Below are 25196 nucleotides of genomic sequence, written 5' to 3' on the forward strand. Positions count from 1 at the left end.
TGCCAGCATGCCGTGCCCCCTGCAGAGGTCGGAGTCTCGTGCACGGAATTAGCTCGTGTTTGCGGGCGGGCCGTCGGCATCGGGGCTCCTTCCCAGCAAGCGCTCGGCCTTGCGTGGTAGCTGGGGAGCCCTCGGTGCAGAGGCCGGGGTGCTGCCAGCTTCCTCTGGGCCCTGGACGGGCCCCTGGGAGAAGATTGTTGGAGTCCCGGCGCTGTGCTGAGCCCAGCGCTAGCGAACCGAGCTGACTCTCGCGGCATTCCCGCAGCTGCAGCAGCGCGGGGGCAGGGGTGGCATGGGCAGTCACAGGCGTCCGCAGGCCACGGGCACTGGGGAGGAGGCACAGAAATGTCCTGTGTTCGGCGTGTGCCCCTGCAGTTCTGGGAGGGGCAGACCCAACACTCAGTCCAAACCGCTGAGATTCGCTTGGTTTTTATGACGCGGGGCCACACGCTGCAGCAAACAATGTCGCACCTGAACCGGCCCTGGATTGCGACAGGGCACGAGCCCAGGCCCCTCAATCCATGGCCTTCCTCCAGAGCTGGAAATGTGCAGTGCAGTGTGGAATCAGGCCTATTTGGGGTGAGGCTTCCCTGGGCACATGCGTGTTAATAACAACACGCTGCCCTGGTCTCACGCCTTCATGCTGCGTCTCTGGGCTCTGCCAGGGCTCAGGGATCCAGCTGCACCCCCCACACCGAGACGTGGCTCAGTATTCCTGCCCCGTCGCCCTGAGGGGTAAACCCAGGGGCAGGAAGAGAAAGGGACTGGCTCAAAGTCTCAGACACAGCCACTAGCAAAGTTGGGAACAGAACCCAGATCTCCCTGCATAGAGCCTAGGCTGGGGCTTGAGAGCCCTGAGGTGTAGTCCCAGCTGCTGGTGACCTTATGCAAGTTCTTGACCTGCTCAGTGCCTCAGTTTCCTCTCCCACCATGTGTCTGCCTTGTCTGATTAAATTATGGGTTCTTTACGCCGTGGGTTGTCTCTTAGGCTTTGTCTACATTGCAAGGTTTTTGCAGCAGACAGTATGCTAATGACAGACTCATTAGCATGAGTTGTGATATCATTAGCATATTTTCTGCTGATGCTTTTTGCGCGAGGGGGTTTTGCGCAGAAAGAAGCAGTGAAGCCGCTTCTGTTTTGTGCAAAAAAACCCTTTTGCACAAGATCCTGCTGCCCCTCCGGGTAGTGTAGACAAAGCCTTACGGTGCGTCTGTCCGTACCACAACTAGCACAAGAGAGCAGCAGCTTTGACATCTAGGGGCTACCGTAATGCCAGTTCCTTTAACGACACCACCTTTCCCTCTCTTTTGGGTCGCCGGTGAGTATGCGTGTGGATCATATTGTAGTAAAGCAAGCGCACTTGTCCCTGTGATCAAATATTGTCAGACCGTCAAGTCACACAGGTGTCCAGGTGAACATTACCGGATTCCTTTGAATATTCATTCATGAATTTGACTCATGACGCACATTTGCACACACAGGGGCCTCTCTTCCTGTTCTATTTTTGTTTAAGAATGAGTGAGAGTAAATGCAAAAATAAACAAACACGAAAGTTGAGATTTGCATATAGATATAAAGTTGAGTCAAGATTCCCATGGAAACAATAAGTCATCAGCATTACCCGCCAACAGTGACATGAACCCCACCCCACTCACTCGTTAGAGTGTCTAATAACTGTAACTGTGTAGTGTGTGTGTGTGTGTGTGTGTGGTCCTATGTGGGATCCTTCAGCTATAAATCCGTCTGAGATCAGTGTGGAAACATCTGTGAAGTCATGCACAGTCCTGCGTTACCTGATGCAGCAGACAGTCCCTGGCTCTCACTGTAAACGAGGTTTACAGGAGCGGTTGACAAAGGCTTCCCTTGTCGACCGATCCGCGTCTTGACTCGCGCTCTGTGCCAACAATCAGCTGAGCCAGCACAGCGCGGCGGCCATTTTTATTTTAATGAAGCTGGGGATATTTAAATCCCCGCTTCATTGACAATGTCGTGTAGCCTATTTTACATGCCTCTGTCGGCAGAGGCACGTAGTCTAGACGTACCCTCTGTTCTCAGCCACAGATCAGGCTGGCCCAAGGTGTAACAGTGTCACTATTCCCTCATAGCTACATGGGCCAAATTCTCTGTGTAAACAGCCTACAGTTAAAGCAACAGTATCATTTATTGAATCATACAATGGGAAGGCACCTCAAGATGTAAACCTCTCCAGTCCCCTACACTCATGGCAGGACCAGCTACCGTCTAGACCAATGGTGGGCAGCCTGCGGCCCATCAGGGTTCTGCGTGTGGCCTACAAGACATTGTGTCTTCCTAGCAGCATTGCTAAAGTGGTACGCACGGGAGGTGTGTGCAGACGGCACACGACAGTGACCGGGAGAGCCGTGCGCTCCCTCTGCTTCCTGTCACCGCGCTGCTACGGTTCAGTCGGCACCCTGCAAATTCTAGGTGCGCAAGCACAGTGAGCAAAACTGCCCTCGCCCAGGAAACCACAGAGCGGCTCCCTGACATGGAGGAGGGTCACTTGTGCGGTCCATGCGCTAGCCTGGGCTTCCCACCGCTGAGCGAGGCCATCGCAGACTGGGCTGTCTGACCTGTTCTTGAAACTCGCCAATGATGGAGATTCCACAGCCTCCCTAGAATTGTGTGTGTGTGAGTGTGTGTGTGTGTGCGTGTGTGCGCGTGCGTGTGTTATTCTTTGCGTGCGTGTGTGTGCGTGCGCGTGTGTATTATTCTTTGCGTGCGTGTGTGTGCGTGCGCGTGTGTATTATTCTTTGCGTGTGTGTGTGTGTGCGTGTGTGTTATTCTTTGCGTGCGTGTGTGTGCGTGTGTATTATTCTTTGCGTGTGTGTGTGTGCGTGTGTGTTATTCTTTGCATGCGTGTGTGTGTGTGTGCGCGTGTGTTATTCTTTGCTGTGCGTGTGTGTGTGTGCGCGTGCGTGTTATTCTTTGCGTGCGTGTGTGTGTGTGCGCGTGCGTGTTATTCTTTGCGTGCGTGTGTGTGTGCGCGTGTGTTATTCTTTGCGTGCGTGTGTGTGTGTGCGCGTGCGTGTTATTCTTTGCTGTGCGTATTCTGGAGTAGCAAGGGGATCGGCTCAGAAGAACAGTCACCTCATGGACGTCTCGCAACAGCTTGTGGGTGTGTCTGCGAACCTGCCTCGCTCCCCCATTCAGCCCCAAGAGCCATTTTAAGCCATGTTGTTGATGGGCGTGTAACAGGTTTATTCATCTAGGACCCAGTGTGTTTCCTAATGCTCTAAATCATGTGAAAGGAGGCAGCATTCAATGACAGAAGCAACTTCCTTGCAGCTTCCCAAGGGAGCTAGTTAATTCTGGCTTTCCTTTTATAGCCTCTCTCCAATCAATCACGTTCCACACTCACCGCACTCTGTTGCGGAAACCAGTAATTGGTGAAAACGCTGTGGATGGTGCCAGGTAGGGCGCGTTGTGTCCCAGGCAGAGGTGGGGAGAGCGGAGCCACCGGAATCCCGGGCCCGCGGGAGGCATCTGCTGAAGGGGCCGGGCTTTCGTGTGCTTTTCCCAAGGCAGAGTGGGAGAGCGAGCCGGGTTCGGATGGAGGGGCAGAGGCTCGGGCCCCAGGGCTGTGAGCCGTGTGGGGAGGTGGGGAGCAGACCCCAAGCTGCAGGCTTGCTGAGGGTGGGTGGCAGGGCCGTGTTGTTCCGGGCTTGCACCAGAACGCTGCACCTTGCACTGTCCTCTGTTACCCCATGTCCCTCCCCATACTCGCCAGCCCTGCCCCACAGCACACCTGTGCCCTCTGGGCCGGCCACACGCCTCGGAGGGGTGGGTTCCGGGATGTGGTGGGTGATCTGCCCTGTGTCCGTGGGGCTGCCAGGTGCCCGGCTTTGCACCGGATAGTCCAGTGTTGGAGCTTTCTGTCCGGGAGCCGGGGAGGGGGAGGACGGGCGGGTGCAGCTCTCCGCTCAGGTGTGAGACGGCGCGTGCCGCGCGCGGCTGTGTAAGGGCCAGTCTAATCCCCAGGAGCCAAGCACCAGACTAATCCCTCGGATTACAGCACCCCGGCTGCCCTCGGCCGCTCAGCATTTCTCCCACGCTGGTGCGCGCTGCTTGGATCCGGGCGTCTGCCTCTGCTGACTAGCAGCGCCATGCAGCCTCAGGGCCCCGTGGGTCTGCGCTGGGGGCGCTCTGCACTCGCAGATGCAAAGAGATTATCACCCCCCCCCCCCCCCCCCCCCCCGCCTTCCTGGAGTCTGTGCCTCTGGCCTCTGCAGCTTCTGGGGCTGCAGCGCTGCCTCGTGGCAGGGCGGCTCGCAGGTTAGCGCTGTCTGTTCGGAGCCCAAACCCGGGGCTCGTAGGGCCTGGGTGCACGGCAGCGTAAGCCCCCCGCCACACGGCTCGAGTTCACAGACCCGGCATCGGTTGCTCTAGGGCTGGAGCGTCTACACTCCTGTGTGACCCCCCCGCTAGGAACTCTGAACCCTGGGGCTCTGCATTAGTCCAACCGCCTGCATCCCGGACCACCTGGCACCCTCCCAAAACGTGGGGCCTTGTGGGGCACCTGGGCTGCCCAGCAAACTTGGCCAGCGTCACTTTGGGGGGTTCTCCTGGTGGATTCCCAGAACACACCTCATGGGGGGGGGGGGCTGCATCTGCCCTGCAAAGCAACAAGGCCTGACACCCCACCCGGTCCCTGCTTGCCGCAGGTTTTGACCCTCGGGGTGCTGGGAACCGGAGCCCGAGGCCGGAGTTCGCCCAATGGGGGTGTAGACGTCGCTGGGGTTCGCCCTGGCCTACGCCGCAGTGCCCTGGCTCTGAAACAGCAGATTGGAGCTGGATTCCCGGGCCCCGGAGGACTTTGCTGCTGGCTCCCTCGGCAGCACTGGGCAAGTCACTGAGCAGCAGGCTGTCCCCTGGGGCTGGCGTGTGTGCAGCCCCCAGCCCTGCGCCCGCCAGGCTGGGAACCCGCACGTGCCACGGGCTGGCCCTGTACTTTGCAGAGGCAGTCGGTGCACAGTGCTGCCTCGGTGCTGCCAGGCTGCGTGACATGGGCGGGCGGCGGCCTGCTGGGTGGTTGGAGGCACCGACTCAGAGCAGGCTAGACCTGCGTGGCCAGGGCTCCGGTGACCGGCCCTTTGCCCCCTGCTGCACCCCCGGAGAGGGGAGGAGGCCGTGCTCTGCCCCTGCCCCCGGCCTGCGCGCTCACAGCCCCGCTACCCCGCAGGCTTTGTGCTGCAGTACTCGGTGGACAACAGCGAGGAGTGGAAGGACGTCTTCATCAGCTCCGCCGAGCGCTCCTTCAAGCTGGACAGCCTCAAGTGCGGCACCTGGTACAAGGTGAAGCTGGCCGCCAAGAACAGCGTGGGGGCCGGGCGCATCAGCGAGATCATCGAGGCCAAGACCCACGGCAGAGGTAAAGCAGCCGGCCCGCCCAGTCGCAGGGGGCTGCGTGGAGGACTCCGGCCCCCACACTGGTTCCCCTCTTTCATGCATTCGGGGGCGAGGAGGGGAGGGGCTGTCCCTCACTCAGCATGTCTGCAAGCCGGGCGCATCCACCCAGGCCGCCGCTGGAGGGAGGATCTAGGACACTGGGCGAGCCCTCCCGGAGCTAGTTCTAGCCTGTCGGGGGGGGGGGGGGGGGCGCGGGCGCGCAGGGCAACGCTGTTCCCGAGCAGCTGGCCAGCCCCGGGGCATCCTGGACCAGCTGCCACTCGGCCGAGCCCTGAGGCAACTTGCTCTGTCTTGTTCCGTGCCATTGGCTGGGGCCTCACGAGCCTGCTGCAGACACTCCCCAGCTGCACTGCTTTTCCCGTCCGGGGCTCACATTAATCTCCCTCCTGTGGGGTCAGGCGCCCCCATCCCAATGTACTTCCATGCACCCAGTGGGCGGTGCTGGGCCATGGTTAGGTGGTCAGAGAGCGCCCCATAAGGCCAGTGCTACCTTATTGCAAGGGCGGGCAGAGCAGGAGCCTCAGGAAAACTCCTGCCCCAGTCTGGTTGCAGAGCTATTGGGCTTTGTAGGGTTGCTGCAGGGGCCGCCCAGTGACCCCTCTGTGCGGCCATCAGAGCTCTAGTCTTGGCTGAAATGAGCAACTCTGGGGAGGGCATTTAGCATCTTCCCCCGGAGCATGCGGTGCAAAGCAAAGTCAGCGTATCGGCCTCGCACCCTTGACCAGAGTCCTAATCGCAGTGGGTCCTGGCTGCCGGCTGCCGAGCGTATTGCTGGCTGTGGCCGACGGTCAGCGAACTCAGTCCTCTTCGGCTAAGATGCTGTCGCAACAGGCGGTGACAGAAGTACCGCGTGAGGGACAACCGCTCCCGCAGTCTCAAGTATCGGGGGACTAGATTCATGGCTATCTCCGTGTTCCACGAACGCTGCCCTTCCGCGTAGCCCTGTCTGAGCCATGCACCAGAGCGCTGGACGCCAACGTTTTCAACTCCTTTAAACCTGAGTGTGAGAGATTGGGGAGTGCGGCTTTCGTCCTGCCGGCTCCCGAGCCCTGTCCCCCGATGTCCAGAGGCTCTTTCCTTGACCCCCGTCTTAGAGCATTGTCACATTAGCGGCAATAGAGCTGGCTCCCCCGCTGCCCGGGCGGTGGCCTCGGCTGTTGTATGTTATGGCCGTATGTATGCCGGGTGGGAAGCTGCCCCCTCAGGCCCTCACGGCAAGTCCTTCTCCACAGAGCCCTCCTTCAGCAAGGACCAGCACCTCTTCACCCACATTAACTCCACGCACGCCAGGCTGAACCTGCAGGGCTGGAACAGCGGGGGCTGCCCCATCACGGCCATCGTGCTGGAGTACCGGCCCAAGGGCAACTGGGCCTGGCAGAGCCTCCGGACCAACAGCTCCAGCGAGCTCTTCCTGACGGAGCTGCGCGAGGCCACCTGGTACGAGCTGCGGATGAAGGCCTGCAACAGCGCCGGCTGCGGCAACGAGACCGCCCAGTTTGCCACGCTGGACTACGACGGCAGTAAGAGCGGACGCCGTGGGGGGGGGGCGGTTGGGGCTTCCCGAGCCAGCGGGGTTGTGTGGAGGGCTTGTCTCTCTTGCCCAGCATTGGACTGCTCCCTGGGGCCCAGCATCCAAAATCTGCTGCTTCCATCGTGACGTCCACCCGGCCTCCCGCACTTCCTAGCTCCCACTCATCATCCACAGCCCCGAGCCTTCCTCTGCCCCTCGCGCTCCCCTCCCCCAGCGAGGGGTACCTGGCCCCGAGCTGGGAGAGGAACACGAGCCGTGCAGGAGGGTAGAGACAAGCTGCACCGAGCGCTCGTCTCTCACCGCAATAAAAGACATGACCCCCCCCGCCCTCTGAGGCCGCTCTGCGGCTGGGAGAAGCTGTTGTCTGCTGCCCGCCCGGCCTGGCTCAACTCGCATGGGGTTCCGGAGCTGGGGCGTGTGTCTTACCGTGTCGTGCGTGCGGCTCTGTCCTAGGCACCATCCCCCCAATCAAATCTGCCCAGGGGGAGGGGGACGACGTGAAGAAGCTGTTCACTATCGCCTGCCCCGTGATCCTGGCCACGCTTGGGGTGGCGCTGCTCTTCATCATCCGCAAGAAGAGGAAGGAGAAGCGACTGAAGAGGCTGAGAGGTGAGGCTGGACCCGGCCTGCCCCGGTGGGAGGGGAGTTAGCCGCCCCTGCCTTAGAGGAAGACTCTGTGCGAGTCTGTCTCCTCCATCGTGGGGTGCCAGGGAAGCAGGGCAGGGCTGAGACTCGGGCTCGCGGCTGGAAAGCTGCTGAGGAGCCTGCGAGTTGTGAAAAGCCGGGTTCCTGCCCGGGGCCCAGAAACGAGAGAGCAGACGTCACGCGCGCCGACGGCCAAGCTCCTGCCCTGTGGAATGGAGGGAAGGAGCCTTCCACAGCAGCGTCCGCTCTCGGGGTGCCAGAAGCTGCTCCAGCCCTGCTGTGCTGTGCGGCTGGTGGCGTGGACCCCGGGGCATTTTAAATCAGCCAGGGGCAGCTGGCGGGGGCGAGCACACAGAGACCCCCTGTGTATTGGTGCACACCAGAGTCATAGCCGGGTGGGAGGAAGGACCCTCGCTAACAGACAGGCCAAGTCAGCAAGGTGGGGTCACGGGAGATGCCCCCATTGTGTTAATATTTGCTGGGGGAGGGGGAGAGGCGATTACTTTTCCCCAGCCTTCGAGTGTCATGTCTCGCTGCCGTTCTCCTGGAAGGCGCTGTGTGGTTTGATCAACACCTCTGGGCTTTAGCGGGTTTGACCCTGGCCGGCCGTGTTCCCAGCTGGCCTTTGTAACTCATCCCAGCAGCTCGGCTTGTGAAAGCACACCCAGTATTTGGGCAGGTTTCCCTGCGCTGCTCTGAGGTGCTGGGAACAGGCATCTGGTGGCTGTGTGGGGTGATCCACCCCCCCCCCCCCCCCAGAGCACAGACAGATGCTTAAGGAAGCCGGGAACGTTGACGGGGGACAGCTGACATCACACACGTTGCAGTAGTTGGCAGGCGACGGGAGATTTCTAGTGGGAAGCGCTAATTAGGCATTGCGGGCATCCGTCCTGCACAGGCGGGGGCGGTGGCATCTGACAGCAGACTCTGTAAGCTGCCCTGCCGGGACAGTGCCGGGGGTGGGGGAAGTAGACGCAGGACAAGGCCCGCCCGACCTCTCCGCAGCACTAAGCTCCATGCTCTGCTACATGCCAGTGCTCGCTGAGACCCTGGGTTGTGCTGCTCTTTCATCATTAACTCAGCAGGGCAGGATTTGGGTTGGATGGGCGAGGCCAAGAGCTTCATTGATTTTTTTAATAGTAAACTAGTGTGTTCAGACAGAACTAGCCGTGCCCTGGCCTCGTGCAATAGTTGGTGGGAGCTTGAGGGCAGGACGGCGTGACCGTACACACCTTGCACTAGGTGACTGCCGGCCCTGTCTGTGCGCATGCCGTGTCCCGCCCCGCTTGGCGTACACAGAGCGCTGTTCCAAAACCTGGCTTCCGCCGACCCCACACATCAGTCTGCAGTGGGAACAGAGACTCTTCCGGCTCTTCATGGCTCGCTTACAAACATCTCTCTTCTGTTGCAGATGCAAAGAGCTTGGCAGAAATGCTGATCAGGTGGGTGCACTGGGCCTCGTTTCCTCCTGTAACAGCCCGTCTCGCTTGCTGACGTTCCCCACCAGGATTCCCCTGGGGGTGTCTGCACCTGCTGCAGTGTAGACAGACCTGCAGTGACCAGGGGTCTGCCTGTCCCTTTCTCATGCTGCGTGAACGCCGGGCAGCCAGGAGCTTTTCTCAAGGCTAGTGCTGGCCGCCTGCTTGGACAGCAGTCGCGTATTGCATGGGAAGGGGCCCTGTGGAGCGCGGGGTGTTGGAATCCCTCGCTGGCGCGGCCCCAGCGTTGACCTTGCAGGCAGGACACTGCCGGGGGAGGAAGAGGGGATAGACCTGGTGCCCTGACAGGCTTGGCTCCCCTCACAGTCCTGCCTGCTCAGTGGGGGATGAGAGCAGGCGGGACTGCAGGGACTAGACCCAGGTGATCGCGGAGCGTGGGAGAGACCCGGTTCTACCCCCTGCGCGGCGATCCGAGGGCTTCACGCCACTGCCAGTCCCAGTGGTGGCAGCAGTGTGGTGCCTCGCCGTCTGCTCGAGTTGGAACACGGCCGAGCCATTTCCCTCCTCGGCCCTATTGCTAGGTACCCCAGCCCCAGTCGGCTCGTCGGCCGGGGCGCGGGGACGGCGTCTCAGCGAAGGGGAGGCGCTGCTGGACTCACTGGCTTCTCCTTCCCCTGCAGCAAGAATAACCGGAGCTTTGACACCCCTGTGAAAGGGCCCCCCCAAGGCCCCCGGCTGCACATCGACATTCCCCGCGTGCAGCTGCTCATCGAGGACAAGGAGGGCATCAAACAGCTGGGTGAGCAAGGCTCTCACCTGGGATCGAATGGCAGGCGCCCATCCCCCGGCCCTGCCCACGCTGCACCTTCCCACTGGTCCCTCGGGATCCGGCCCATCTCTGGTGGGCGCGTTACTCGCTGGGATGCGCTCCGGCCCTGCACCGGGATGAGGGCAGCCACAGCCGGCACTGGGAGCTGGGCCAGGGACTGCTGTAGGACGGGCCCTGGGGAAGAGAATCTTTCTCCTGCCGCACATCTGGCCAGGGAAATACTGGTAATCCGGGGCTGGAGAGGCCGGGCCGGCCACGTGGTGCAGGATGCTCTGCTGCCTCCACTGTTGCTCCAGGGCTGGAGAGGCCGGGCCGGGCCGCATGGCGAAGGACACCCTGGCTAGGTTGCCAGGTGTCCGGTACTGACCCACACAGGCCGGTATTTTCGCCTCCTGTCCGGTAAAAAATTTCAGAAAATACCAGACACCTAAAACGTCTGTTATTTTCTGATTTTTTTTTCCCTGCCAGGAGGCGAAAATATCAGACACCTGGCAACCCTACACACACTCAGCAACCAGGCCCAGCCCCTGCCCCCCAGACCGCCTCTGACCCCCCCCCCCCAAAACGCCCACTTACCTGGTTCTGCAGAGGAGCTGCCGTCTGGCTCGGATCAGGAAAACAACATGGCTGCCGGCAAAAAGTCTTTTCTTAAAGGGGCCATGCTGTTTTTATTTTTTAAATTTTTTTTGCTTAATTACTGTTGGGGTTATTGCTTAATAACTTAGGTCTCCCCCCTTTTTTTTTCCTCAACAGAATTTTTTCCCTGGTGTTTTTTTTTTGGGGGGGGGGGGGGCTGTTAGTAATTTTTGGTTAAACCATCTGGCAACCCTACGCCCTGCCTCCTCCCTCCCTGGTGCTCCAGAGGCTAGAAGGGGGGAGCATGCGTGTGATGCGCCACCCACCTCCTGAGGGTGGGAAAGAGGAGGGGCCCAGCAGAAGGGGTGTGGGGCTGGGAACTAGCCTCCCGCAGCCCCCCTTCACTGACCACCCACGATGCACTTCCCAGGGAGCTGGGAGGGAAGCTGAGGGGCCGGTTCCGTGCCAGGAAGGCGGAGGCGTGAGGTGCTACTGGCAAGTGGGTCTCACGGCAGGGGCGTGCGATGAGGCGCTGTCGCTGCTCAGTCCCCAAACTCTTCTCCTTGCAGGGGACGACAAGGCGACGATACCCGTGACAGACACGGAGTTCAGCCAAGCTGTGAACCCCCAGAGCTTCTGCACGGGAGTGTCCTTGCACCACCCGGCTCTGATCCAGAACACGGGCCCCTTGATCGACATGTCCGACATTCGACCTGGAACCAGTAAGTACTGGGAGCTGGCGGCAGGTCCCTGGCCCTGCAGAGGCAGAGAGGAAGCTGAGCCAGGCCCGAGTATCCCAGCCAGTGAGTGGGACATTAGCAGGGAAGCTGGCTGCTCTCAGCCCGCCTTGGGCAGAGTTAGCCAGCCTCTGAAGGGTTTGCCAGAGCCAGTCCCCCAGGGCAAGGCAACGCGTGTGCACCCAGCTGGCAGAGCCCTGCTGGGGCTAGGCATGAGAGAGCCATGGCAGAGCTCACGTAGGCAGCAAGTTGTGCTCACAAGACCCAGGGAAATCTGAGAGCAAAATCTTAGGTGCCATGTGAGTTCAGGCACCTCTAGGGTTGGGGCACGTCCAAGTTAGGGTTTGGGGGATCGCAGGGGGGCCTGGAAGTGGCACTCAGGTACCCTGGTCTCTGTGTGGCTTTGGCTGTGGGGTTATGGTGGGGACTTCCCGCCGTGGAACTGTGTGTTGTGCACAGAACTTGCGCTCTGCTCTGAGCGTGGGGAGCGAGTGAAGGGCGAGCCAGGCCCAGCACTCCTCTATTCCATTCACAGCTCTACTACCGGTATGTGGCTTTGGGTGCGTCACTGCTTCTCCCCTGTGCCTCAGTTTCCTTTTAGTGGAAACACGAGGCTAATGATCCCAACCTGTCTCCCACGGGCAGGGGGATTTCTCCGTCGCTGTCTGGGTCCCTGGAGGGCGTGGAGCAGAGGGGTGCAGCAGGTACTCAGCATGCTGCGCAGGACCTGGCCCTGGACATACCCGTGCGCCCGTATATGGGATGATGGCAAACTAGTTGAAACTATAGTAAAGAACAGACACGTAGAAGAACGTTGTGTGATGGAGAAGAGTCTACGTGGCTTCTGTAAAGGGGAATCCTGCCTCACCAGTCTGTTAGGGTACGTCGACGGAGCCATGTAGATTTGTTTGTTTGGCAAAGGGAAATGAAGTCGCGATTGAAATGGCTGCCGCGCTGAGCCGACAAACAGCTGATCAGCTGTTTGTCAGCTCAGCGCGCTAGTCTGGACGCTCCCCTGTCGACATGAAAGCCCTTTATCGACCTCCCTGGTAAACCTCATCCTATGAGGCATAACGGGGAGGTCGATAAAGGGCTTTCAGGTCGGTGCGGAGCGTCCAGACTAGCACGCTGAGCTGACAAACAGCCGATCAGCTGTTTGTCGGCTCAGCGCGGCAGCCATGTAAATTTAAATGAAGGGGCGATTATTTAAATCGCCGCTTCATTTCCCTCTGCCAATCAGCCTAATCTACATGGCTCCATCGATGGAGCCATGCAGTTTAGACACACCCCTAGAGTCCTTGGAGGGATTCCCCAAGCTTGTGGACAAGAGGGATCCAGGGGATCCGGATTGCCAGAAAGCCTTCGACAGGGAAGGCTCGTGAGTCCAGTCAGCACTTGTGGGATACGAGGGAAGGCCCTCTCCTGCACTGCTAACTGGTTGGAAGACTGGAAACTGGGTAGAAATAAATGGAAAGTTTTCAGAAAGGAGAGAGGGAGCTTGTGCTGTCCTGCAGGAGTCCCTACTGAGATCAATCCTAATCAGTATATTCTTGCCTGTGGAAACATCACTTAAATGTGCTTGGGGCTAACAGGCTCTCCCTGGGGGCCAGTGGGTAGGCTCAGCGCGTGTGGGTGCCAAGCTGCACTGGTCCCTGTGCCCTTGCCTTTCTGTGATGGGGGGGGGGGCTGTGCCCCTTCAGTCTTGCCTGTTGCGGCTCTTCCCCTCCAGTGAAATGTGCCGCGGGCCAGGTTCTCGGCTACCTCTGCGCTCTAGTCCAGGTGTTAGGATACTCGCCTGGGTTGTAGGAGACCTCAGCCAGTTGGTGGGGGTTTGTACTGGGATCCCCTGCCTCCTAGGCAACCGTCCTTTGGGGTGGGCCAGCCTTGTCTTGACCCCCCGTCCCAGTTGACGCTCTCTAGGGGTGGCTCACTAGTGACGCTCCCCAGGAGGTGGCAGACCCCAGATCCATACCCCTCCAAAGAGCAGGGGAGTGCCAGCAGAGCCGGTCTTACCATGAGGCGAACTGAGGCAGCCCCACCTCGGGTGCCAGACTGTGGGGGGGGGTGCCACTAGGACCCAGAGTGCAGATAATTGTGTCTGCTGCTGGTGCAGCAAGGAGGCTTGGGGGGGGGGGCCTTTGAGCTCCCCGCCTCAGGTGCCAAAATGGTGTGGGCCGGCCCTGGTGCCCTGGGGCGCCTGCCACAGCCTGGGCGTGTGTCCTGATCACGGTGGACTAGAGCGAGGGGGCTTTACTTCCATCCTGCCTCTTGCAGCTCTTCCCCGTAGTTAAATGTGCTGCAGGCCCCGCGCCCAGCCACCGCCGCTCTGAGTGTGTAACGCAGCAGCCTTCCGCCAGTGGAAAAGGCAGGGAGCACCACATGCGAATGCCTGCAGCTCGGCATGGACCAGTCACCGGCGAGGCGGGAGAGCCAGGTTTAAATCCCGTCTCCGCATGAAAAAAGGGGCTGTCGGCGCCCCCCCGCCCCGCCCCATGCTGAGCCCACTGGCCCACCACCAGGCTAGACAGGGCTGCTCTCCAGCGCTCTGGCCCCAGCCCTGTGCAGTGAAAATGGAACAGATTGAACAGGAAAGATCCAGGGGGGCGAAGGAGCCAGGAGCGCCGCTCTCAGCCAGGGGGTCCCTCGTCGTCAGGGTACAGCAGTGCGCATTGCCATGGACACAGCGCTCCAGTTTAGCTAAGAGTGAGCCAGGACAGACAGCAGCTGCATGCCCGGGGGGGTAGCAATTCGGGGGGCACCAGCCCTGGCTTTGGAAGCGGGTCCAGTTGACTTCAGTGGGCGTTGGGCCAGGCCCTTGCTGAGTCTTCACCTGTAGCCCAGCGGCTCAGCCTTGTGCCTGGGGGGGCACGAGGGATTCAAATCCCCCTGTTCCGTGAGGGTCCCCGCGTGGTGCTTGGGCTGGGCGGAGCGGCCTGCTTGCCTGTGGAAACTCTTCCATTTTAGTTCCATGTGAGTTGGGGCAGCATGGCCTTCAGCCCCCTCCGTGGGCCAGTGGTGGGCTCAGGCCTTGCTCCTCGGGCATGTGGGTTCCCTGCGCTGCTGCCTTTCCGGACAGAGGAGGCCTGTGGCGGCTCGTCTCTTTCAGTTAAACATGCTGGGGCCAGGCTCTCCGCTGCCTCTGCGCTCTAGTCCAGGGGTGAGGGTACTCGCCTGGGTTGTAGGCGACCCTGCTTCAAACCCCTCAGCTGTTTGGGTGGGAATCCCCCGGTCTCCTAGGTAACTGTCCTGTGGGGTGGGCTATCCTTGTCCTGCCCCCCCCTTGACTTCTTGCGAAAGGGAGGGGGTGGGGATAGGAGAGAGCTCACCAAGTGACTCTCCCCAGGAGCTGGCAGCCCCCAAAGGAGCAGACGAGTGCCCTGGGGTACCTGCCGCAGCCTGGGCGTGCAGCCTGATCATGGCGGACTAGAGCGAGGGGGTTTTACTGCTCCGCAGCAAAGCCTTACTCCAAAACAGCAGGAGGGGCCTGCCCGTGGCCTCTTGCCGCAGCGCAAGGGCAGAGATCTCACACCCCAGAGGCCCTGTAGTCACCCAGCCGGGGGATTTGATCCAGGGGCACCTGCCCCCCTCCCATCCCACCCCAGAGAGCTCCGGAAGCTGGTTGTGCGCCGGTTACCATTACTAAAACGGCGCTCTTGAGCGGGCAGAGAACAGAGGCCATTCCCCCTCCACAAGCAGAGCCCACTCCAGCACAGTGAGGGCTGAGGGGCCCTTCCCCCAATCCCCATTCATAGCTCTGGCAAGGCAGAGCGCGCCCACATGGGACTAGCGCCCGCTTAGCACTTAGACCGTTCACCTGCGAGGCCGGAGCTCAAGGTTCAACTCCTCCCTCGGGCAGAAGGATCGGGCTCTGAGCCCACCACCCTCTCCCTGCTGGGCCCATGGGCCCACCGCTAGACTGGCCCTGAGGAGTAAGTAGACAAGATCCAGGGCTCTGTCTCGAGGGGGCAGCCCTGGACTGTCGCACCAGCACGCTGGATACCATGGGCTGCATCATGCTTGCAAAGAAGACAGTAAGTGGGAAACGGCCAGCTGCGGCCCCCTTCCGGAGCACCTGAAATGTGCAACCATGGAACCATGCAGCAGTTCAGAATCTTCCTCTGTTGACGGCCAGCCCCCGAGGGGTGACAGCTAGCACTGGACAGCTTGTGCCTGCCACCTGCCCCTCCGTGCAGCGTGGCCGTGTGAGCTCCTGTGCACAGAGACGATGCAGCTGACGTAGGCAGGCTCCAAGGTGCTCCCACGCTGAGAACGAAACAAACCTCAGACAGATTCGGGGGCAGTGGGAGCAGTGAAAATGTTTCAACTGGTTGCAAATTGCTGTCATCAAATATAGTGCACCAGCCTCTTGCCTTAGACAGTCAGCAGCTCAGAGTTAGCTATAGGGCTTACATAAGAGTACATGTTATAGGCGGTTGTTCTACCGCTCTCCTACTAAGCGTTATCCTGTTATGTAAGTAGTGTGTACATACTGCCAGTGGAGTTAGTGGTAAGATAATGACAGCAGGATCTGTGCTTTAGGTTTATAGCGCCAGCTGAGCAGATCACATCAACAATGCATGTTTTATAATTGGCGGGAAGGAGGCTCAATATCTGCATAACTTCATAAAAATGTCTCCGCTTAGTCCATTCTACAAATAATGACACATATTTTGACATACTAGATGACACAAACAACTGGCTACTGGATCTTCTTGAGGAAGGCAGAAGTAGTGCAGGAAAATCCATAATTTATCACGTGAAGCAGAGCGTTCTCCAAACTTTCCAGAGAAGTGCTATGCTGAGTCCAGTATCAGAGGGGTCGCTGTGTTAGTCTGAATCTGCATAAGCGGCAAGGAGTCCTGTGACACCTTATAGACTAACTGAAGTGTTGGAGCATAAGTTTCGTGGGCAAAGACCCACTTCGTCAGATGCATGTAGTGGGTCTTTGCCCATGAAAGTTTATGCTCCAACACTTCAGTTAGTCTATAAGGTGCCACAGAACTTGCTGCTTATGCTGAGTCCATAGTCACATCAGCAGTCGTATTTCTTGCTTTCTGGCACTTGTCCACAAGTTATGGCTTTTTCTCCCCAATGTAAATGTTACCAGGCATCCAACCGGAAAACAAGTAACAGGAGGTAGAAAAACTGCACCATTACCACCATCTACACCCATGCTGGTGATCACCACCAGATATATGCCTGACAAGCAGCATCTTGTCCTAGCTCATGAGCTACCCGCGTGCCCCAAACAGGTGATGACTGGTAGATGCCAGACACCTGTGTCTGCCGGTGGACAGCTGTGCCCGGCTGTAGGTACCTGTGGAGGGGAAGCCCTGCGCATCTCTCAGTTCTCAGAGATCAACCCGGACTTTGTTGTGCAACTTGTGTGTCTCAGACCCGGTTTCCCGGAAGAGCGTGAAATCCGCCCACAGCACCCGGAACAGGTACTCCAGCCAGTGGACGCTCACCAAGTGCCAGGCGTCCACTCCGGCCCGCACACTCACCTCTGACTGGAGGACGGTGGGGTCCCAGCACGGGATTACAGTCACCGAGAGTGACAGCTACAGCGCCAGCTTATCGCAGGACACGGGTGAGTCGGGGGGCGGAGGAACGTGGCTGCAAAGCCCAGGAGCTCGCACACCTTGGGGAGCCAAACAAACCGGGGCCAGCAGCACTGCCAATGGGAGCTGCTTGTGGCCCGTCTGCCCTCTGCCATCTCCGGCAGGGAACAGCCCCGTAGCCACAGGAAGCCTCCCTCTGGCCCTGCCGCTTTGCTGCTGCAGCCAGCTTGCATGCCTGTTAGCTGGGGTGTCCAGGCAGCACAGGGAGCGGGCGGGGCATGCCCCAGCAATGCTTGTGCCAAGCACGCCAGACGCATTCCCATCCCCTGTGCCTCACAAGAGACCAGCCTGCTACACCTCCACGCCAAATGGACCTTTTGGTTTTGTATAAACTACCCGGGGGTTAAACAGACACCAATAAAAAGGAATGCATTTGGTTTGGCTTTAAACCGGCGATGGGCAGCACAGCCTAGTGAGCGGGCCTCCTCCCTCAGCAGCTGCAGGATTGCTGACCACGACGTGCCCCCAGGGTGGGGACGGTTGTGGAGTGGGCTGTAGCAGCGCTGTGCCGGGGCGCCAGGGGAGCGTGGGGCTCAGTCAGCGTCGTGGGCACCTGTGCCTTACAGGTGTGTCGTTTTAGTAACAGCGGTAGGAAAAAACCAAAACGTGGCAGAATCTGACAGTCCTGCACGTGGGCAACAGCAAACAACCTGTCTCACAGGCCACGTGCAGCCTGCCCTCCACTGGCTTAAAGGGTGCGTTGTGCATTGACAAACAGCAGGCGCACAAAGCAGAGTTGTTAACAGCTACACAAAACCAAAACTACTGCGGTGGCTGGTGATTGTGTAGGGTTTTAATGTTAAAATACAAAGTTTTGAAAACCAGCCAGCTTTTAGGCAGCTGTTTCACTGGCAAGCTAAATGAGCGCAGGCCTGTCCGGTGGGCCATTTCTGAAGCGCTGCGCCCACCTGCTCTGGGATGGCTTTAATTGTGTCCCTGTTCTCAGACAAAGGGCGGAACAGCATGGTCTCCACGGAGAGCGCCTCGTCCACGTACGAGGAGCTGGCCCGGGCCTACGAGCACGCCAAGCTGGAGGAGCAGTTGCAGCACGCCAAGTTTGAGATCACAGAGTGCTTCATCTCAGACAGCTCTTCCGACCAGATGACCACAGGGACCAACGAGAATGCAGACAGCATGACGTCCATGAGCACCCCGTCCGAGCCAGGGATCTGCAGGTTCACCGCCTCGCCGCCCAAGCCGCAGGACAGTGACAGAGGCAAGAACGTGGCGGTGCCCATCCCGCACCGCGCTAACAAGAGTGAGTATCCTGCGGGCCAGGCGCCCGGCAGCCGTGCAGCCCAGGGCCGGCCCCAAAGGGCTCGTGGGCAGCACGGCACTGCTGTCCTGGGGAGTGCGCAGCAGCACCCTGGGACCTGCTTTTACGCAGCCCGGCCGTAGGTGTGGCCACACCTGGAACACCAGCGCGCCCCTGTCTTTGCCCCGGCTGCCGAAGCATGGGAGGGGACAGGGCTTATTGTGAGGAAATGGCTCCTCCCCCGCAATGCATCCGTTCTGCAGCGGTGTGGGCCCTCGCTAAGGCCAAACCGCGGCGTGGCCAACTCACGGAGCCTCTTTGCTCCAGGGGGCCGGCGGCAGGGATCGTGCTGCTGTGCACTCGGCGGCACGCACAGCCACGCAGCTGTTCAGACAGAGCCTTCCGACACACGGATCAACAAGCGCTCAGCTCGTTTTGCGTCCCCGCCCGCCCAGCCTCACACGCCTGTTACACACAGCGGGGCCCTGGCAACTCCCCCGCCGGGGACTGATGGATGCTGCTTTCGGCCCCACGCCTGAGGCGCTAAGTTAGTTCTAGTCAGAGACAAGACCAGTCCGGGGCTGAGGAAGGGCTACGGGCTCATTCCTGCGCACCCTGCCTCATGCCTCATGCCCCCTCCGCTTGAGCTCAGGGGGACCCCGCCCCTGGCATGGACCGGGGTAGGGGGTATTCGACTAGTCGATAAGCCTATGCTTTCTGGGCAGTCAAGTGGACTACTCTCTTCCCTCCCTTGCTGCCTCTGTGTCAGAGGCAGCAAAGGGGAGGGCAGGAGATGGTACAGGGGGAGCCAGTTTAAAAGCCGGTTCCCCCATTCCCGTCTCCACATGGGTGAGGGAGGGGGACCGGGCGGCAGAGCTGCAGGGGTTCTGGAGCTGGGATTGCTTAGTCCTGGCTTGCACCGCCCCCGGGACCGCTGTAGCTCTGCCGGGCTCTCACTACATTGAAGTGCCGAGCTGCAGCGCAGGTGGCTCCTGGAGCTGGCGTGATCTGGGCCAGATGTCCCATCCGGGACAGGGTTGGTGGAACCCCCACTCTAGCTCTAGCATTCACTGGGCCTGTATCGGAGGGGCAGGCCTTCAGAGTGGATATCCAGGGCGTGCAGGGCTCTGTGGATCAGGACCATAGCGCAGCTGTAGCCAAGAAAGGGGACCTCTCCTCTCTGCAGCTGCGACGAGCCAAGGTAAAGTGCATTCAGACCCCTCGTGCCTGCTACACAGAGAGCCCTGAAGAGCCAAAGGCAAACCGGAGCTTGTTCTCAGACACACACGGTTTCCCACAAGCCAGCGCTGAACAAGATGGTGGAGTATTTCAAGCACCTTACCCCATTCTGTTTGTTTCCTGCAGGTGATTACTGCAACCTTCCCTTGTACATGAAATCAGAAGCATTCTTCCGCAAGCCTGACATCCACGATCCTTGTCCAGTGGTCCCGCCCAGGGAAGCCTCCATCCGAAATCTCGCCAGGGCTTATCACACGCAAGCAAGGCACATGACGCTGGACCCAGGCAGCAAGCCTTTGGGCCTGTCCCACCCGGGCTCTTCCACAACTACTTTACCTCAAAGAACTCTCACCATGCCTGTCTCGGCAAACACCACTTCTGCTGCTGCTGCTCCTGCCGCCGCCGCCGCCGATCCCACTGCTGCCACCAGTGCTGAGCCACGCATGCCCACGCACACCAAAATGGGAGGCTCTAGAGACTCTTTACTAGAAATGAGCACATCCGGTATAGGGAGGTCTCAAAAACAAGGGGCCGGAGCGTACTCCAAATCCTACACTCTTGTGTAGGAAACTAGAAACCAATTTAAAAAAAACTGCTGGTTTCCTGCATTATTTATATTGAAATGAAATAAACTCTTGTATATAATGAACTCTTTTGTATAAATGAAACTATTTTCTTCTTCTCCAAAACTGAAAAAGCAGCCAGGGCACAAAGAATTTGATGTTACAGATTTAAAAATATATATACACACACACACACAGAGAGAGAGATTCACAACATTTTGAAAGGGGCACAAAAAGACTCAGCGAATTTTTCCCGGTATTATTGGTGGTTTTGAAAAGCAAATTCTCAAAGATATTGCATGCTGTTTACTGTTCTGAAAACAACAGGAGTTGCTTTGATTTGCAAATGCTTATGTGTTCATACCTTTTTCTATGAAAAAACCCCAGCGCCGTGTGCAATAAAGGTTATGTTTGTATGTTGGAGTTTTCCATCTACTTCAAGCCGCAGGATTGCACCAGGAATGCCCAGGGCCTGCCCTTTCTTGCCTGCCTTTCGTCTTGCTGCTCAGTGGTCGCTGTGAGCCTGCAGCAGGGCAGGGAGCCGGCAGACTGGCTGTCCGCACACACAGCGCCCCAGTGGCGCCGGACAAACTCACTGAAGATGAAACCAGCAGTGCTACTGCGAGGCGCGAGCAGGCTGCCAGATGTATTGGAGGCTTGGCAGCCTGGCTGTGGTTCCACTCCTGGAAAGGCACGTGCCACTGCAGCCTCCGGTGACTGCAGGCCTCAAAGATGCGAACGCCAGCCCTAACAGACACACCGCTCCGACAGACACAGAGGAGCTGACAGAACTGCTGGGCCCTGGGCAAGGTGGGTGGTGCCGCCGTGGCATCCCACACGGGATGGGCCTCAGGCAGAAGGGGCGTTGCTGGGGCACCTGGCCCTCAGCGCCCCGGATCACACTGCATCCCCTCTCCGGTGCAGCCCAGATCGCACGGCGCCCCCTTCCCTGGCCCTCGGTGCCCCTGGATCGCACGGTGCCTCCTCCCTGGCCCTCAGCACTTCTGAATCGCATGGTGCCCCCTCCCCGGTGCCACCTGGATCACATGGCGCCCCCCTTCCCGGCCCTTGGCACCGCCTGGATCGCATGGGCCCCCCCCCTTCCCGGCCCTCTGCACTGCCCAGATTTCACTGCGCCCCCTTCCCGCCCCTCCTCCGACATGGAAGGCCCCGCACACACCGTTGGCAGGAGTACAGGGCCATGGTGGGTGACGTGTTCCCGGGGCCTGGCATTTCAGCCCAGAAGCGCCAGTGCTACAAATGAGACCAGTCTGCCTCTGGGCCAAGTGAGCTGGCAAAGGAGAGGCAGGAGACTCGCTTGCCACGTCTTTATTGTCGTGCGTCTGGTACAAATCTCACGCCCACGTTCTAACCAAAACCTCCATTGTACTTTCCCACACAGGGCCATGCCGGACAGTGCCCGTCTTTAGCCAGTCTCGCCTTCTGCCCCGGAGAGACGGGTGGGACACAGCTCCGCGCGCGGCCCGGCCTGTGGCCACCACAGGCAATCGCTGCATTTCAGGGCAGGCGCGTGGCCTGCAGGAATCCCAGCCAAACTGGCCAATCGTTACTTCCCTCCTGCGTCTCCTGCCTGCAAACATGGGGGGGCGCAAGCACATCGTGCTACGGCAGCAAAGCTGAAAAGGACACAACTCTCGAGTCCCCCTTCTCCGGTGCTAGGGCAGCACCAGCACGAGGGGCCTGATGCTGGCCCAGCACTGAGTAGGAGGAGCAAAGTACTGAGGCGGCGCAGTGGGGTACGGCTCCATGGCACAGCTACACTGCAGGGAAGCCTCGGAAGGAGGCCGAGGCAGGTTTCCCTAACGGAGACGTGCCATCTCGCCGCAGAGCCCGCGAGGGATAGCTTCGCTTGCCCTGCCGAGGGGCTAGTTTGAAACTGAAAGCAGGTGCGCGCCGACGCTCTGCTGCTGCGGCGGAAGAGGCGCGATCCCTCGTCGAATGAGGCTCACAGCAGTCGGACTAAGCCGGCCCTTATTTCAAACTAACGGGATGCCGTGCAGACGCTCACAGGTATTCCACAGTAACGTTGCTTGTAGACGCCCCCTCACGGAGGCAGCACACGCCAGCGCGAGCCCATGGCTTGCACCGGGGCTGCAGGAGCTCAGCGCTCAAGAGGCAGGCCAAGGACAGGAGGCTGCAGGACTCCCGGGGAGGAGAGAGGCTGGAATACCCTGGGATTTCCATGGAGCCTGCTGGCCAAGCACTGGCTCCCAGCACGCTGCAGGGGCGGGGCAGGATCATGGCCACGCGGGAGGGAGCCAGCTCAGCCTGCAGCTGGGGTGAGGAGGCAGCTAGAGGGGGGGCCAGGTGCTCTCAAGGAGAGCAAGGGGCCAGTGGCCACTGCCCAGAATCACTGTCGGCCGCAGCAGCAGGCAGCTGCGAAACCGAGAGGCCAGAGGCACCCAGCTCAGCACCAGCCATGTCTTGCCTGTCTCCCCCTGCCCCCGGGGCCGAGCACCCCTCCCACCGCAGGTGCAGCCTCCTCTGCCCTCGCTCCATGACCCCTCACTCTCTGCACCTCTCACTGCAGGGTCTGGGCTACTCGCTCCAGATACACAACCCAGGGCTTTACAGCTTCAGCCTGCTCTCCCCTGGGCCCTCTAACAGCACCCTGCAACATGGCAACCCCCTGCCTCCACGGGGCAGGGGCCACTAGCCATACAGCACCCCCCTTCCCGTCTATTGCCCCCCTGCTCGGCCCCGCAGGCTCTCCTACCCGGCCACGGGTCATGCACAAGGAGAGGGGGGCCCATTGCGTGTATCTGGGTAAGGGGGGGCAGTGCCCACCCCCCACACTAGACAGACCCCACCCGTGACGGTGCTCAGAGCTCCCCAGGAAAGCCCCCCTTAGCTCAGTCTGCGGGGGGGGCCTGTTTCCTCACCGTGACGGCACACACGGGGCTGTCGTGGCCAAGGCAGGCTGCCTCGGGGGCCTCCGATCACCAACATGCTGGGGCAGCCCAGGAAGGGTTTAGCAAGGGAGAGACCAGGGTGATGCCTAAGACTGGGCCGAAAAGCAACAAGCTCAGAGCTGCAAGGGACGTGTAACCAGCCTGCTCAGGGCTCCGACCAGCCCTTCAGTGACCCGGGGTGAGCAGCTGCCCCCGCCCGGCTCAGCACCCCCCCTCGTGCTGGCGGGGGGCGGAGCCCGGTTCCATTCGTCTGTAAGAAATGGCTGCGCTTTGCAAGGGGAGATGGGAGTGAACCAGTCCAACGGGCGTGAGGGGCATGGACCCTTGGGATGCTTAGACAAGGACGCGTCCTGGCGCAAGGCCTGACCCCTCCCGTCTCGCCGCGCTCCCATGGAGGTGGAGGTGGGAGTGGGCGTGTGGCGAGGCCAGACAGACGCGTCTGCCCCCGGGCGCAGGGAGCACTACGGAGAAGGGGGCAGGCTGCTGGCTAAAGCGGGTCCAGGGAGCCACCGCGACAGCGACGGGGTACAAGGAAAACCAGCCGGGGCCGAGGGCAGGTCTATTTCTGCTCCTGCTTGTGCTGCTGGTACTTCCGGTAGTGGGTCTGGATGGTGACGGCCGCCCGCTCAGCCGGGTCACACGTGCACTTGCTCTGGCGGCTCGGCTCGGGTGGCGCGGCCCCTGGGGAGAAAGGCAAAGGCCACCGTGAGAGCAGCATCCAGGCCCCGGTGGCAGCCCTGCATTCCAGGCTCAGCGCCCCAGCCAGCAGCAGCCCCCCACGCCTTCCCCCCAGAGCCTGCCAGCACCTCACACCTGGCCTGGAGGGGCCTCGCCTAGGGCCCAGGGGAAATGCAGCCTCTGCCGTCCCAGCACCCCCACCCCGGGCCACGTTCGCGCCAGATGCTGCTGAATAAACTGGGCCGTGTCCCCCGAGCCCATTTCTAGCCACCTCCGCAAGGAGACGGCCAAGTAAAAGGCTGTTGGGGATCGGCTCCTGCCTGCTCACAACAGGCCCTGTTCTCCAGGCGCCCCCATGCCAGCAGCCGGGCGGGGGGCTTACGGCTGCATAGCCCCAGCGGTGTGGGCTGCTGACAGCCCTTCCCGGACGAGTGTTGTGGGGTGGAGCAGACACTGGACCCATGGACATCGCTGCCCGGCTGGAACGCTGCGGCCACAAGCCCAGTTCTCCCCAGGGGCCCCCACTCGGGCCACTGTCCTTTTCCAAATCCATCACTCTAGGCCTCAGAACAAGCAGCAGCTGCAGCAAAAGCCAGGTGGCTGGCGGGCGTGGAGCCCGGCCTTTGGCATGTCTGACCACAAGGCTACACTGCCCCTCTGCCCCCCAGGATAGGAGTCGGTAGTTCCTGGCTCCGGGACTGTGCAGACTGGATAGTCACACACTGATTTCCTAGCAGTCACCCAGGGACCTGCTGAGCTGTAGAACTGGCCTGGGCATTAGTGACCGAGACGCCCGGCGCTTCACACAGGCGACAGGTGCATCCTGCTGGGCAGACAAGGCCGCGCAGCTGCCAATGAGCCTGGGCAAACTCTGGTGTCCGCCAGGCACCTTTGGGCTTGCATCTCAGAGGGCCCAGGCCTGGCGATGGAACAGGCTGCCTCCATTTTCAAGGGCCGGCCCCTGGAAAGCCAGGAACTGCCCCGACAAGAGCTGCACAAGGAACCCCGAAATGGCCTGTCACGGCCCCTGCCAGAGAGCGGCCCCGACAGCGAAACCCTGGGAAGTCACAGCCCCACGTCTAACGCTTCTGCTCCAGCTCCACACCAGGCGCACGAAGCCACGCAGCCCAGGCCTGCATGGAGCCCCGGCAGGGGGCTGAGCCGTGCATCCGGCAAGGGCAACCAAGAGCCAAGCAAGAGGCAGCGTCGTCCGCACTGCGCTGGCCTTTCCGCCGGGCGCCCGAGCACTGTGCTGCTGGAATTCAGTCCAGCGGCCGCCTGGGGCGCCAGAGAGGAGACACCACGCTGGACTCCCTCCCCGGAGCCTGTGCGGAGCCGGACACAGCCCCTGGCTCAGCGCCCAGCTCAGCAGCACGCTCCAGGCCTGCGACCGAGCCACCAGCACACGTGCCTCACCCGATTACCGCCGGGCGGCCCTGCGAACAGACGGGGACAAAGCCCATTTGCTGAGCACTTGGCTCCTTTCCAGGCAGCGGGATTCGCGGGCGTTTCCCAGTGGCTTGTGCCAGGCCAGGAGGGAAGAGGACGGGGTGGCCACAGCTGCCGTAGGGCAGAAGGGCCCTCTCGCAGCCTGCTCTTTCCATTGTGGAGTCAGCGGGGCCGGTTTGCGGGAGAGGCTTTGCTTAGACACAAGCATGACAGGCCCACCCAGAATGGGGCCGAGCAGCCCCCCAGGGTGGGCGCTGGGCTCTGGGTGCTGAC

At 60.4% G+C, this 25196-nt stretch overlaps 1 protein-coding gene across 2 annotated transcripts in view; it reads left to right on the forward strand.

Moving 5' to 3' along the window:
* Positions 1-23746, forward strand: part of DSCAML1 (DS cell adhesion molecule like 1) — a 261125-nt gene extending 237379 nt beyond the window's left edge. Inside the window, exons 25-33 of one of the 2 annotated variants that reach the window (XM_075909312.1) lie at positions 5202-5390; positions 6661-6948; positions 7413-7568; positions 9016-9046; positions 9724-9842; positions 11018-11170; positions 16581-16775; positions 17753-18064; positions 19427-23744. In XM_075909312.1, coding sequence (XP_075765427.1) covers positions 5202-5390; positions 6661-6948; positions 7413-7568; positions 9016-9046; positions 9724-9842; positions 11018-11170; positions 16581-16775; positions 17753-18064; positions 19427-19866 — 1883 coding nt within the window. In that variant the 3' untranslated portion in view covers positions 19867-23744. Of the gene's footprint in view, positions 1-5201; positions 5391-6660; positions 6949-7412; positions 7569-9015; positions 9047-9723; positions 9843-11017; positions 11171-16580; positions 16776-17752; positions 18065-19426 lie in introns of both variants that reach the window. The other variant, XM_075909311.1, reaches the window with a different exon arrangement.
* Positions 23747-25196: the final 1450 nt, after the last annotated feature.

This window comes from Pelodiscus sinensis, chromosome 26 (assembly GCF_049634645.1).
Source record: "Pelodiscus sinensis isolate JC-2024 chromosome 26, ASM4963464v1, whole genome shotgun sequence".
NCBI lineage: Eukaryota > Metazoa > Chordata > Testudines > Trionychidae > Pelodiscus > Pelodiscus sinensis.